The 16,145-nt window shown below is 46.0% G+C and overlaps 1 protein-coding gene across 3 annotated transcripts in view; it reads left to right on the top strand.

Annotated features, from left to right (window-relative positions):
- LOC147100710 (dnaJ homolog subfamily C member 11) overlaps positions 1-15,441 on the top strand; it is a 65,265-nt gene extending 49,824 nt beyond the window's left edge. For all 3 annotated transcript variants that reach the window (XM_085967239.1, XM_085967237.1, XM_085967238.1), the window contains 3 exons: positions 2,067-2,209; positions 3,459-3,588; positions 15,058-15,441. In XM_085967239.1, the coding sequence (XP_085823365.1) occupies positions 2,067-2,209; positions 3,459-3,588; positions 15,058-15,083 (299 nt within the window). In that variant the 3' untranslated portion in view covers positions 15,084-15,441. The remainder of the gene's footprint in view (positions 1-2,066; positions 2,210-3,458; positions 3,589-15,057) is intronic.
- The last annotated feature ends 704 nt before the right edge of the window (positions 15,442-16,145 follow it).

Below are 16,145 nucleotides of genomic sequence, written 5' to 3'. Positions count from 1 at the left end.
TTTTAGCAAGGCCACTAATTCAACAAATGATTTGTCTCCAGGCTTTTCAGGACTGAGCAGATTCTTCATCAAACTGTAGGTTTGGCTTCCCACTGATCTAAGCAGAATGGCTTTCCTTTTTCCGGCATCATTTCTTTCATTTGCTTCGAAAAAATAACCCAACACTTCACAGTATTCCTCCCAGGTTTGTGCTTGAATATCAAAAGCGGAAACTGGTAGCTAACCGTAGCTCGTAATTTTGTTGTTTAAACGTCCCGGCAGACTTTTCTTCTTTATTCAGGGTCCTTTAGTTACCTCGTCGCCAAATGTGATAAATCCAGAAAGTGAAACAAGGAACTCGAAGAGGCTAGATGTTAGAATTAACACGAGTACTTTATTAACAACTGGGAAACACATACAGACAGGCCTGCACCCAGCATCCTGGCATTCCACCTTGTGCTGACCTATACAGGAAGCAAAACCCCTGACCTTAGCAGCAGCATTGGCTACAGCACCACCCGGTGGACAAAAATTAGATTAATTCATAACTTTAAAAAAAACCTCAAACTTAGTGAAATAGTGTGCACTGCGGCAGAGAGCAATTTATGAAAAGTTTAAACCACTTTAGGCCCCGACTGTTTACAGAAGGGATGGGGGGAATTCTGTGACTTGGTGGATGCATAAATGCCGTGTAGAGAAATCACACCTCCCAAAGTCTATATCCTCCCATTTCTGGGCTGCCTCCATATATAGTGTCGAAAGATGATGATAGAGGAGTGTTTCCAATCTTCTCTGTGTGGGCGACCCCTGTTAATATTGATGTACTTTCAGGGAGCAATCCTCCTGCCGGACCTGTATCCTCATACTCCCGGGACACATCCCCCCGCCCCTCGGGCCCGTATCCTCATACTCCCGGGACACCTCCCCCCGCCCCTCGGGCCCGTATCCTCATACTCCCGGGACACCTCCCCCCGCCCCTCGGGCCCGTATCCTCATACTCCCGGGACACCGCCCCCCCCCCCCCCCCCCACCCCTCAGGCCCGTATCCTCATACTCCCGGGACACCTCCCCCCACCCCCAGCCCCTCAGGCCCGTATCCTCATACTCCCGGGACACCGCCCCCCCCGCCTCTCAGGCCCGTATCCTCATACTCCCGGGACACCTCCCCCCCCCCCCCCGCCCCTCAGGCCCGTATCCTCATACTCCCGGGACACCTCCCCCCGCCCCTCGGGCCCGTATCCTCATACTCCCGGGACACCGCCCCCCCCCGCCTCTCAGGCCCATATCCTCATACTCCCGGGACACCTCTCCCCACCCCCAGCCCCTCAGGCCCGTATCCTCATACTCCCGGGACACCTCCCCCCGCCCCTCGGGCCTGTATCCTCATACTCCTGGGACACCTCCCCCGCACCCCCAGCCCCTCAGGTCCGTGTCCTCATACTCCCGGGACACCTCCCCCCGCCCCTCGGGCCTGTATCCTCATACTCCTGGGACCCCGCCCCCCCCCCCAAGCCCCTCAGGTCCGTGTCCTCATACTCCCGGGACACCTCCCCCCGCCCCTCGGGCCCGTATCCTCATACTCCTGGGACACCTCCCCCCCCCCCCCCCCCAAAAGCCCCTCAGGTCCGTGTCCTCATACTCCCGGGACACCTCCCCCCGCCCCTCGGGCCCGTATCCTCATACTCCTGGGACACCTCCCCCCCCCCCCCAGCCCCTAAGGCCGTATCCTCATACTCCCGGGACACCGCCCCTCGGGCCCGTATCCTCATACTTCCAGGGACCCCCTGTGCTGGCTACCAAGAGTGTTTCAGCAACCTGAAGAAAAGCAATGCTATAGTCGCCACAGATGTTTTATTGTTGGTGTATTGCAATAAAACGCTTGTAAATCGGCAAATATAGAGTCGCACTGTGCCAGACCCCACACAGACAGGAATCCACTGACCTCATGCCCTCCTCAGGACCCTTGAGGAAACCATTTTGAGAATCTCTGTTCTCGAGTCTCACTGGCTTGTGCAGTGGTACAGGGTGTGCCTGTTGTGAACGTGGTATTGCTGGGACACGTGTAACTGTCCACTTGTCTCCTCCAGGCTTAATCATCACCAATGCCTGGTACGGCAAGTTCGTGACTGACAACAGTGGGAGGAACGAGAGGGCAAAGGTGATTGATGTGACTGTTCCTCTTCAGTGTCTGGTGAAAGAGTCGAAACTCATCCTTACTGAAGCGTGTAAGGTGAGGCTAAATGTTTGTTTGAAAATGATCTGCACTTCTCCGACATTGTGTTGCCCACCCTGCCACTGCGCCCTCACTGGACCAGGAGCGACTCTCCAGCTCTTTTTTTCCTCTTTCTCCCGCCCACCCAACTACCACCTCCTGCTCCCCATTCTTCACTCCCTCCCTGAGGTTTCCCTGACCTGCACTGGTTGGCTCCCCACAAGTATCCCAGCAGTGATCAGGATAGAAGTGAAAGAAAGAAAGACTTGCATTTATATAGCCCCTTTCATGATCTCAGGACGTCCCAAAGCACTTTACAGCCAGTGTAGTCACTTGTAATGTGGGAAACGTGGCAGCCAATTTGCGCACAGCAAGGTCCCACAAACAGCAATGTGATGATGACCAGTTAATCTGTTTTGATGGTGTGGGTTGAGGGATAGCTGCTGGCTAGGACACTGGGAGAACTCCCTGCTCTTTATTAATCTATTCCAGTCATCTAAAGAAGCCTTGATTTAGTGTCTCATCTGACAGTGCAGCACTCCCTCAGCACTGCACTGGACTGTTGGCCTAGGTTATGTGCTCAAGTCCTGCAGTGGGGCTTGAACCCACAACTTTCTGTCTCCGAGATCCGAGTGCTACCAACTGAGCCAAGCTGCCACCTGCCAGTGAGCAAGATTCAAGTTCCAAAGAAATTTCCGTAACTAAATTTCACAAATGAAATGATCGTTCTATAAATGGTAGTGACTCTTGCTGAGGTGCAGTGCCATGTGCCAAATACAAGCGGCCATTTTGCATATGAGAACCGAAACAGGATTATCAGTAGGATATTGGACTATGGGTGGCATCACAACCAAGCATAATTCTTTACCTTGACCAGAATCCGCAATTGTGCCCTCCCCAACAGATGATCAGGAGTGGGAACTTTGCAAGATTTATCTTCATTCCCCTTATATCCCTAACAGCTCCCTCATTCTCATCCTAAATCTCTTTCCCCCCCCCGCCGCTCCCGAACTCTCTCCTGACCGGTTCCTGTTCCTGCTCCACAACTACTGCCCTGACTATGATTCAGCACAGACGAGGATGAAACCAGGACCTTTCTGGTCTGTGTGACTCGGTGCCGCACCAACCTCCCAGTTTCCGGGGGGGGGGGGGGAGAGAGAGAGTGCTCGGAGGGCCCGGCGTTGTGTACGTTCCTAGATTCTTCCTGCTGAATTAAGCCGTGTGCATTTGTTTGAGTAATTCCTCGCGCATTGTGTGTTTATCACAGACAGGCGTACCAGGATTCTATGACCCGTGTGTTGGGGAGGAAAAGAGTCTGAAAGTAATTTACATGTTCCGAGGAGTTCTGCACCAGGTCATGACAGCAGACAATGAGTCCCTTAGGATACCAAAGCAATGTGAGTATGTTCAAATTGAACCCCACGCACCCCCATTGACCTTCAGTTAAAGGAGATCATGAGCCAGATCTTGCTGGGAAAATAACAGCGTGTTAACGATGCATGCCGTTATTATTGTACAAATCGGCCAGCAAGTTCAGGGGATTAAGAGAAGAGATAACGCCATGAGTTGCGAATCTCCAGAACTTGCTGGTCGATTTATGCTGCATTGAATATCATGGGGAGGTGGTTGACCCTCTCCTGTTGGAGATGGTCTTTGCCTGGCACTTGTGTGGCACAAATGTTACTTCCCACTTATCAGCCCAAGCCTGGATGTTGACCGGATCGTGCTGCATTCATTATCTGAGGAATTGCTAATGGAGCTGAACACTGTGCGAACAGTCCTATTTCTGACCATATGATGGAGGGAAGGTCAGTGAAGAAGCAGCTGAAGATGATTTAGAAACATAGAAGATAGGAGCAGGAGTAGGTCATTCGGCCCCTCGAGCCTGCTCCGCCATTCAGTGAGATCATCCAAACTCAGTACTCTGTCCCTGCCTTCTCCCCATATCCCTTGATCCCTTTAGCCTTAAGAAATATATCTAAATCCTTCTTGATTATATTTAATGAATTGGCCTCAACTGCCTTCTGTGGTAGAGAATTCCACAGGTTCACCACTCTCTGGGTGAAGAAATTCCTCCTCATTTCTGTCCTAAATGGCTTACCCCTTATCTTTAGACTGTGACCCCTGGTTCTGGACTCCCCCGCCATCGGTGAATATCCTTCCTGCATCTAGCCTGTCTAGTCCTGTTAGAATTTTATAAGTTTCAATGAGATCCCCTCTCATTCTTCTAAACTCCAGCGAGTATAAGCCCAATCGACCCAATCTCTCCTCATATGTCATTCTTGCCATCCCAGGCATCAGTCTGGTGAATCTTCGCTGCACTCCCTCCATGGCAAGAACATCCTTCCTCAGATAAGGCGACCAAAACTGCACACAATACTCAAGGTGTGATCTCACCAAGGCCCTGTACAACTGCAGCAAGACATCCTTGTTCCTGTACTCGAATCCTCTTGCTAGGAAGACCAACATACCATTTGCCTTCTTAACCACCTGCATGCTTACCTTCAGCGACTGGTGCACAAGGACACCCAGGACTCGTTGCACTTCCCATTCTCCCAGTCTATTGCCGTTCAGATAATAATCTGCCTTCCTGTTTTTGACACCAAAGTGGATAACCTCGCATTTATCCACATTATACTGCATCTGCCATACATCTGCCCAATCACCCAACCTGTCCAAATCATACTGGAGTTTCTCGGCATCCTCCTCACAGCACACACGCCCACCCAGCTTTGTGTCGTCTGCAAATTAGGAGATATTACATCTAGTTCCCTTGTCTAGATCATTAATATATATTGTGAATAGCTGGGGTCCAAGGACCGATCCCTGCGGTACCCCACTAGTCACTGTCTGCCACTCGGAAAAGGAGCCGTTTATTCCAACTCTTTGCTTTCTGTCTGCCAACCAGTTCTCTATCCAAGTCAAGACCTTGCCCCCAATCCCATGTGCCTTAACTTTACACGCTAATCTCTTATGCGGGACCTTATCGAAAGCCTTCTGAAAGTCCAAATACACCACATCCACTGGTTCTCCCTTATCTATTTTACCAGTTACATCCTCAAAAAATTCCAGTAGATTAGTCAAGCACGATTTACCTTTTGTAAATCCATGTTGACTTTGTCCGATCCTGTCACTGTTTTCCAAGTGCTCTGCTATTGCATCTTTTATAATGGACTCTAGCATTTTCCACACTACCAATGTCAGGCTTACCGGTCTGTAGTTCCCTGTTTTCTCTCTACCACCTTTTTTGAACAGTGGGGTAACATTAGCTACCCTCCAATCCATGGGTACTGTTCCAGAGTCTATCGAATTTTGGAAGATGACCAGCAATGCATCCACTATTTCTAGGGCCACTTCCTTAAGTACCCTAGGATGTAGATTGAGAGGCCCTGGGGATTTATCGGCCTTCAATCCCTTCAATTTCTCTAACACCATTTCCCAACAAATACTGATTTCTATCAGTTCCACCCTTTCATTAGACCCTATGTTCCCCGACATCTCTGGGAGGTTATTTGTGTCCTCCTTTGTTATGACAGAACCAAACTATGTATTTAATTGGTCTGCCATTTCTTTGTTCCCCATTATAAATTCCCCTGATTCTGACTGCAAGGGACCTATGCTTGACTTCACCAATCTTTTTCTCTTCACATATCTATAAAAGCTTTTACAGTCAGTTTTTATGTTCCCTGCAAGCTTATTCTCATACTCTATTTTCCCCCTCTTAATTAATCCCTTTTTCCTCCTTTGTTGAATCCTAAGCTGCTCCCAATCCTCAGGTTTACTGCTTTTTCTGGCCAATTTATATGTCTTCTCCTTGGATCTTATGCTATCTCTAATTTCCCTTGTTAGCCACGGTTGAGTCACATTTTTTGTTTTATTTTTATGCCAAACTGGGATGAACAAATTCTGTAGTTCATCCATGCGATCTTTGAATGTTTGCCATTGCCTATCCACCGTCAACCCTTTGAGTGACATTCCCCAATCAATCCTACCCAACCTGCGCCTCATACCATCGTAGTTTCCTCTATTTAAATTCAGGACGCTAGTCTCTGAGTCAACTACTTCACTCTCCATCTTAATAAAGAATTCCATCATATTATGATCGCTCCTCCCCAAGGGGCCTCGCACAACAAGATTGCTAATTAATCCTTTCTCATTACATAATACCCAGTCTAAGATGGCCTGATCTCTAGTTGGTTCCTCGACATATTGGTCCAGGAAACCATCCCGTATACACTCCAGGAATTCCTCCTCCACAGTATTGTTACTAATTTGGTTAGCCCAATCTATATGTAGATTAAAGTCACCCATGATAACTGCTGTGCCCTTATTGCACGCTTTTCTAATTTCCCTTTTAATGCTATCCCCGACCTCCGCATTACTGTTTGGAGGTCTATATACCACTCCCACTAACGTTTTCTGCCCCTTGGTATTTCTCAGTTCTACCCATACAGATTCCACATCATCAGAGCTAATATCCTTCCTTACAATTGTGTTAATCCCCTCTTTAACCAGCAATGCTACCCCACCTCCTTTTCGCCTATCTTTCTTGAATATTGAATACCCCTGGATTTTGAGTTCCCAGCCGTGGCCACCCTGGAGGCATGTTTCTGTAATCCCAATCATATCATATTCGTTAACCTCTATTTGCGCAGCTAATTCATCCACCTTATTGCGAATGCTCCTCGCATTAAGACACAAAGCCTTCAGGCTTGTTTTTTTAACGCTCTTAGATCTTTTAGAATTATTATTTACTGTGGCCATGTTTGATTTAAACCCTTGATTTCTCTGTCTGCCACTTTTGCTTTTCTCCTTCCTGTCTTCTGCTTTTATCCTTGTTTCCCTTTCCTCTGTCTCCCCGCTCAGGTTCCCAACCCCCTGCCATTTTAGTTTAAACCCTCCCCCAGAGCACTAACAAACACTCCCCCTGGACCTTATCAAAAGCCTTCTGAAAGTCCAAATACATCACATCCACTGGTTCTCCCTTATGTATTCTACCAGTTACATCCTCAAAAAATTCCAGTAGATTAGTCAAGCACGATTTACCTTTTGTAAATCCATGTTGACTTTGTCCGATCCTGTCACTGTTTTCCAAGTGCTCTGCTATTACATCTTTTATAATGGACTCTAGCATTTTCCCCACTACCGATGTTAGGCTTACCAGTCTATAATTCCCCGTTTTCTCTCTACCACCTTTTGCTGGTAGATAATAAGGGGAAGCTTAAAAGTGGAGGTGGGTGTTAAAAAATAACGGTGCTTCTGTGTAGGTTTTAGCACTAAACTGTGATAAAATGGCTAACACAGGCCTCGTGGGTAAGCAAAGTTAGTTCCAGTTAGTATGTGCAGCCAGTCACATCCCCACGAGAGAACCTGATTTTGAGCAAACCGCCGGAACAGGAAAATAAGGTTTGGAGAGTAGAAGCAGTGGGGTAATAGAAAATACAAAGAGAAGAATGAACTGGGTCTACAACCTTGAGAAAGTATAGATAAGAGTGAGGCCTCTGCAGATCATGTAACCTGAGTGCCACAGTCGGCTGATAAAGTTTAAATCAGGAATGAATATAAGAATATAAGAACATAAGAAATAGGAGCAGGAGCAGGCCATTTGGCCCCTCGAGCCTGCTCTGCTGTCCAATAAGATCATGGCTGATCTTCTACCTCAACTCCACTTTGCTGCACTATCCCCATATCACTTGATTCCCTTAATATCCAAATATCTATCGATCTCTGTCTTGAATATGCTCAACGACTGAGCCTCCACAGCCCTCTGGGGTAGAGAATGCCAAAGATTCACCACCTTCTGAGTGAAGACATTTCTCCTCATCTCAGTCCTAAATGCCCGACCCCTTATTCTGAGACTGTGACCCCTGGTTCTAGACTCCCCAGTCAGGGGAAACATCCTGTCAAGCTCTAAGAATTGTGTATGTTTCAATGAGATCACTTCTCATTCTTCTAAATTCCAGAGAGTATAGCTCCATTCTACTCAATTTCTCCTCATAGGACAACCCTCTCCTTCCAGGAATCAAAAATAAAAACAGAAAATGCTGGAGATACTCAGCAGGTCAGGCAGCATCTGTGAAGAGAGAAACCGAGTTAACGTTTCAGGTCGATGACCTTTCGTCAGAACTGGAAAAAAGCAGGAAATGGCACAGATTTTTAAGCAAGTGAAGAGGCTGGGAAATGGGGGGGGGGGGGGAATGAAAGAACAAAAGGGAAAGTCTGTGATAGGATAGAAGGCAGGAGAGGTTAAGAGACATTAAGAGATATTCAAGGAAAAAGGAGACGGTAATGGGACAGGTTAAGAAACAAAGGATGGCTCGAGATGAAGTGTAAATTGCGCTGGCAGAATGGAAGACAGCTGCCATGTGGGAGAGAAGAAAAAAAGACAGACAAAATGTGGATAAAAAAATATATATGAATAGGGGCCGAGGTTATGATCTGAAATTGTTGAGTCCGGAAGGCTGTAAAGTGCCTAATCGAAAGATGAGGTGCTGTTCCTCGAGCTTACGTTGAGCTTCATTGGAACAATGTAATAGGCCGAGGACAGAGAGATCAGAGTGGGAGTGAAGCGGAGAATTAAAGTGACAGGCGACTGGAAGCTCGGGGTCCCCCTTACAGACTGAACGGAGGTGTTCCGCAAAGCGGTCACCCAATCTGCGTTTGGTCTCCCCAATGTAGAGGAGACCGCATCGTGAGCAGCGAATACAGTATACTAGATTGCAAGAAGTACAAGTAAATCGCTGTTTCACCTGGAAGGGGTGTTTGGGGCCCTGGACAGTGGGAAGGGGGGCGGTATAAGGGCAGGTGTTGCATCTCCTGCGCTTGCATGGGAAGGTGCCGGGCGAAGGGGAAGGGATGTTGGGGGTGATAGAGGAGTGGACCAGGGTGTCGCAGAGGGAGTGGTCCCTTCGGAATGCTGAAAGGGGAGGTGAGGGGAAAATGTGTTTGGTGGTGGGATCACGCTGGAGATGGCGGAGGATGTTCCATTGAATGTGGAGGCTGGTGGGGTGAAAGGTGAGGACAAGCGGAACCCTATCGTGGTTCTGGGAGAGAGGGGAAGGGGTGAGGGCAGAAGTGCGGGAGATAGAACGGACCCGGTCGAGTGCCGTGTCAACCACAGTAGAGGGGAACCCTCAGTTGAGGAAAAAGGAAGACATGTCGGAAGTACTGGCATGGAAGGTGGCATCGTCAGAGCAGATACTGAGAAACTGGAATAGAGTCCTTACAGGAAGCGGGGTGGGAGGAAGTGTAGTCCAGGTAGCTGTGGGAGTCAGTGGGCTTGTAGTGAATGTTTGTCAATAACCTATCCCCAGAGATGGAGACGGAGAAGTCGAGGAAGGGAAGAGTAGGAGATGGACCATGTGAAGGTGAGGGAAGGGTGGAAATTGGAAGCAAAGTGAATGAAATTACCTAGTTTAGGGCGAGAGCAGGAAATGGCACCAATAGTCATCAGTGTACTGGAAAAAGAGGTGAGGGAGGGGACCCGAGTAGGACTGGAACAAAGAGTGTTCCACATATCCCACGAAAAGGCAGGCATAGCTAGGACCCATGCAGGTTCCCATAGCAACACCTTTGATTTGGAGGAAGTGAGTGGAGTCAAAGGAGTTGTTGTTCAACGTGAGAACAAGTTCAGCCAGGCAGAGAGGAGGGTGGTGGTGGATGGGGACTGGTTGGGCCTCTGTTCAAGGAAGAAGCGGAGCGCCCTCAGGCCATCCTGGTGGGGGATGGAGGTGTAGAGGGATTGTACGTCCAGGAGTCAGTCTGGTGAACCTTCATTGCATTCCCTCTATGACAAGTATATCCTTCCTTAGGTAAGGAGACCAAAACTATACACAGTACTTCAGGCGTGGTCTCACCAGGGCCCTATATAATTGCAGAATCTGCCCTCACTCCTGCCGCTCCCTCCCGGAACCACGATAGGGTTCCCCTTGTCCTCACCTTTCACCCCACCAGCCTGCACATTCAATGGATCATTTTCTGCCACCTCCAGTGTGATCCCACCACCAAACACATTTTCCCCTCACCTCCCCTTTCAGCAGACCTCTTTACTCATATACTCAAATCCTCTTGTAATAAAGGCCAACATACCATTTGCTTTCCTAATTGCTTGCTGTACCTGCATGTTAACTTTCAGTGATTCGTGTACAAGGACACCCAGGTCCCTCTGAACACCAACATTTCCCAATCTCTCATCATTTAAAAAATAATCTGCTTTTCTATTTTTCCTACCAAAGTGGATAACTTCACATTTCTCCACATTATATTCCATTTACCATGTTCTTGCCCACTACTTAGCTTGTCTATATCCCCTTGAAGCCTCTTTGCATCCTCCTCACAACTTACATTCCCACCCAGCTTTGTATCATCAGCAAACTTGGATATATTACATTTGGGTCCCCTCATCCAAATCATTGATGTAGATTGTGAATAGCTGAGGCCCAAGCACTGATCCTTGCGGTACCCCACTTAGTTACAGCCTGCCAACCCGAAAATGACCCGTTTAATTCCTACTGTTTTCTGTCAGTTAACCAATCCTCAATCCATGCTAGTATATTACCCCCAATCCCATGAGCCCTAATTTTGTTTAATAACCTCTTGTGTGGCACCTTATCAAATGCCTTCTGAAAATCTAAATACATCACATCCCCTTATCTATTCTGCTAGTTACAACCTCAAAAAAACTCTGAACAGATTCATCAAACACGATTTCCCTTTCATAAATCCGTGTTGACTCTGCCCACTCCTATTATTATTTTCCAAGTGCCCTGTTACCATGTCCTTAATAATAGATTCTAACATTTTCCCTACTACTGATGTCAGGCTAACTGGTCTATTGTTCCCCGTTTTCTCTCTTCCCCCCTTTTTTAAATAGTGGGGCTACATTTGCTACCTTCCAATCTGCGGGAACCGTTCAAGAATCTGGAATTTTGGAAAATGACAACCAATGCATCCACTATCTCCGTAGCCACCTCTTTCAAAACCCTAGGATGTTGGCCATCAGGTCCAGGGGATTTATCGGCTTTCAATCCCATTAATTTCTTCAGTACTATTTTTTTTACTAATACTAATTTCTTTCAGCTCTTCATTCTCGCTAGACCCTTGGTTCTCCGCTATTTCTGGGAAGTTTTTGCGTCTTCTTCCGTGAAGACAGACACAAAGTATTTGTTTAATTTCTCTACCATTTCCTTATTCCCCATTATAATTTCTCCTGTCTCAGCCTTCCACATTTACTTTCGCTAATCTTTTTTCCTTTTTACATACCTATAGAAGCTTTTACAGTTTGTTTTTATGTCTCTCGCTAGTTTACTCTCATATTCTATTTTGCCTTTCTTTATCAATTTCTTGGTCCTCCTTTGCTGAATTCTAAAACCCTCCCAATCCTCAGGCTTGCTACTCTTTTTGGCAACATTATAAGCCTCTTCCTTTGATCTAATACTATCTTTAACTTCTCTTGTTAGCCACGGTTGGACCACTTTTCCTGTGGGGTTTTTGTGCCTTAAAGAAATGTATATTTGTTGTAAATTATGTATTAATTCTTTAAATGCTAGCCATTGCTTCTCTACCTTCATACCTTTTTAATGTAGTTTCCCAATCTACCTCAGCCAACTCTCCCCTCATACCTATGTAGTTTGTTTAGATTTAAGACGCTAGTTTCGGATTTAACTAAATCACTTTCAAACTCAATATAAAATTCTATCATATTATGGTCACTTTTTCCTAAAGGCCCCTTTACTACAAGGTTATTAATTAATCCTTTCTCATTGCACAATACTAGATCTAAAATAGCCTGTTCCCTAGTTGGTTCCTCAACATACTGATCTAGAAAGCTATCTTGCATACATTCCCACATTACAACAGTGACTCCACTTCAAAAGTACTTCATTGGCTAGAACATAAGAACATAAGAAATAGGAGCAGGAGTAGGCCAATCGGCCTCTCGAGCCTGCTCCGCCATTCAATAAGATCATGGCTGATCTGATCCTAACCGCCAATCCACTATCACAGAACCATCTCCTGAATCTAACAGAATTAGACACACGAAATAGGAGCAGGATCAGGCTACACAGCCCCTGGGCCCGCTCTGCTACCCACAGGGCCATGACCGATCCGGACCTAGACTCATGTCCAAATTCCTGCCCCCTCCCCGTAACCCTTAATTCCCTTTACTTCTAGGAAACTGTCTATTTCTGTTTTAAATTTATGTAATGATGTAGCTTCTACAGCTTTTTGGGGCAGCATATTCCATGGACCTACCACCCTCTGAGTGAAGTAGTTCCTCCTCATCTCAGTTTTGAAAGAGCAGCCCCTTATTCTAAGACTATGCCCCCTAGTTCTAGTTTCACCCATCATCGGGAACATCCTCCCCGCATCCACCCGATCCAACCCCTTCACAATCTTATATGTTTCAATAAGATCGCCTCTCATTCTTCTGAACTCCAATGAGTAGAGTCCCAATCTACTCAACCTCTCCTCATATGTCCATCCCCTCATCCCCGGGATTAACCGAGTGAACCTTCTTTGTACTGACTCGAGAGCAAGTATGTCCTTTCTTAAGTATGGACACCAAAACTGTACGCAGTATTCCAGGTGCGGTCTCACCAATACCCTGTACAACTGAAGCAATACCTCCCTATTTTTATATTCTATCCCCCTAGCAATGAAAGCCAACATTCCATTGGCCTTCTTAATCACTTGCTGCACCTGCATACTAACCTTTTGAGTTTCGTGCACCAGGACCCCCAGATCCCTTTGTACTTCAGTACTTTCCAGTTTCTTGCCATTAAGATAATAACTTGCTCTACGATTTTTCCTGCCAAAGTGCATAACCTCACACTTTCCAGTATTGTATTCCATCTGCCAAATCTCTGCCCACTTACTTAGCCTGTCTACGTCCCCTTGCAGGTTTTTTATGTCCTCCTCGCTCACTACTTTCCCTCCCATCTTAGTATCATCTGCAAACTTTGATATGTTACACTCGGTCCCCTCCTCCAAATCGTTAATATAGATTGTAAAGAGTTGGGGACCCAGCACTGACCCCTGCGGAACACCACTAGTTACTGATTGCCAGTCTGAGAATGAACCATTTATCCCAACTCTCTGCCTTCTGTTAGATAGCCAATCCTCTATCCATGCCAGAATATTACCCCCAATCCTGTGATTTTTTATCTTAAGCAATAATCTTTTGTGTGGCACCTTGTCAAATGCCTTTTGGAAGTCTAAATACACTACGTCCACTGGTTCCCCTTTATCCACCCTATATGTTACTTCCTCAAAGAACTCCAGCAAATTTGTCAAACATGACTTCCCCTTCATAAAACCATGCTGACTTTGTCCTATTAAATTATGATTATCCAAATGTCCTGTTACTGTCTCCTTAATAATGGACTCCAAAATTTTACCTACCACAGATGTTAGGCTAACCGGTCTATAGTTTCAAGCCTTCTGTCTACTGCCCTTTTTTAATTTTAAAGGCGCTTTGAGACGTTCGGTGGTCGTGAAAGACGCTATAAAAATGCAAGTCTTTTTTTATCTGAAAGAGAGAGAGGGAGTAGATTAGTTTGCTGTTACTTCAGGAGAACAGGACTCCGCTGAGGTGCCCCAGAGCCATGAGTACAAACTTACTTATGGCTTGTAATAGAGTAGGTATCGCAGCATTAATATCCAGCTGTGAATGTGATAAGTTTGGGTGGACTTTGGACTAATAAAGTCATACAACAACAACTTGTATTTATATAGCGCCTTTAATGTAGTAAAACGTCCCAAGGCGCTGCACAGGAGGGTTATCGGATAAAACTTGACGCCGAGCCGCAGGGAATAAAAGGAGTAGCCTTCTGGGAACATTGAAAATCGTTGCCCAATGTGGGTTTCCATTGCTCCTGAGGCTGTCCCATCAGCCACACACAGCGGAGATCAGAGTACAGTCCCCACTGCTTACAGCCGGTGCGTTTGTATTAACACTATTCTCTCGTGGGCGGTAAAACCAAAAAGCGAAGTAACCAACATGTATTATTTTTAACAACAGGAAGTCTGTACTCACCAACTGCCCAGACATCTCGCAACCTTGAATCTTATGGGAAATGAAATTAATAAAACTTGTAATTGACCTTTTTGTAAGTTTGTTAACTTTGGACGGGCTTCCTGAGATTGGCTTTGGGCTGACACAACTTCATTAGTTATAAAGAGGCAGACCTGAAAATCACAGACCAGTTAGTTTAACATCAGTTGTCGGGAAAGAGTTTCAAATGATTTTGAGAGATCTGGTATGTGAGCACTTAACAAGTATAGCAGTCAGCATGGATTCAGGAAAGGGATTAACCGGCTTAATGTTTAACTGGCTTGCTGGACATTCACCCTCTCTTTCTCTCTCTCCCCCCACCCCCAAAATAAGATATTACTGACCTAGTCGACAGGAGCGCTCTAGAAAGCTGTTGGTAAGGTTTGACATTAATGACTAAGATATAGAATCACAGAATGGGAGATAAATGTAAGGTCTGTTGCTGGATAGAAAATTGGCTTAAGAAAGGAAATGGAAGCTAGCCATGGTGTTGAGCACCTCCCATGTCTCCAAATCCACATAGAAAATAAATCCCTTGTGATCAACACGAATGTCCCCTTCAATAGTTTCTAAGTTCACTGCTGCGATCTGAGCTTTTATTCACTTTGGGTATTTTTCCCTTTTATGAGAGTGATGGAAATGTTCCGAACATGTATCCCACTGCGCTTTCAGTCTAACTTCTTGTCTAATAAAGATTATTTTTGCCTCATTGGCTTTTTTTTTTGAAGCTGCTGCCAGCTTTTGCTATTTCTGCGTGTAGATGTATGGTCTGTAACTGCGGAATAACGGCTCCCTCTGATTCCCTCCACAGCACACAGGATTGACACAGATGGTTGAGGAGAATATGTGCAGACAGTGGTAAGAGGTTGGACCGGAACAGAGACCAGCTGCTAAACATCTTCTCCATATCGCATAAATTAAAGAGAACGTGCACATATATGATTATTTTTATGTATGTAGATTTTTTTGGTTCTTTTCCCTGTATAAAAGATTTAAAAAATGCTTTTACAGATCACTCAATAGCAACATTCGGTTGTGGTTTTCTCCATGTCATATTTGTAATGGGATGCTGTAACAATCTGAAGTAATTCAGACCTTTTGTCAGCAATTCCTGTGTCCTGGAAGAAGATTCTGTTTTATTAAGTCTATTTGATGTATAATAAAAAATAAAACCAGACACACTTGCCATAATAAACCTTGCTCTTGTATAGAATCCTTCACTGTTTTGTCCCTATCCCCCAACTACTTCTGCAAACTCCTCGAGCTCTCTGTCCCCGCCTGTATCCGTTAGTGCGCCACCTCGGACCTCTCGTGTACCCCACACGCACCACCTTCACCCGGCTGTGCCCTAAACTCTGCAATTCCCTCTCTGAAGCTCTTTGCCTCGCTACCTCTCTCCCTCCTCAGAAACATGCTATCGAGGCATCTCTCCGAACTCCTCCATTACTGCGCGGTGTCCTTTCTCCAGTTATGTGACCTGCCTTGGAAAATGTCTTCTATTAAGGGGCAGGTATGAACACAAGAGGGTAGATCTTAACTTTGTGCGATAGTATAACGTGGGTGATGGCGAGTCGGCAGCCAGTTTTACATCTCTTCCGATTTTTTTTCCAAAATCGAGGGAGCTGTAAAACGGGCTGCCAACTCTCTGCCACCCATTTTACACAATCGCACAAGGTCAAGATCTGTCCCAAGTTGTTTTAACGCAATTCCTTTTTGTTGGGGCTATTAAGTTACACATACTTTGCATTGAATCTACGCTACAGCTATCCCAGTGCTGAGCTTATTTTCAATGGAGACATGAAGAACTGGTAAGGGGACATGATCCAGGTCTTCAGAATATCAGCAGGCAAGGATGATGTGGAGGCAAGCAGGCTGTTGAAGTTGGACTGTGAGCACAGA

The sequence above is a fragment of the Somniosus microcephalus genome, chromosome 25 (genome assembly GCF_052327205.1).
Source record: "Somniosus microcephalus isolate GS21.2 chromosome 25, FLI_Smic_1.0, whole genome shotgun sequence".
NCBI lineage: Eukaryota > Metazoa > Chordata > Chondrichthyes > Squaliformes > Somniosidae > Somniosus > Somniosus microcephalus.
This window is presented reverse-complemented; position numbering and strand designations above follow the sequence as displayed.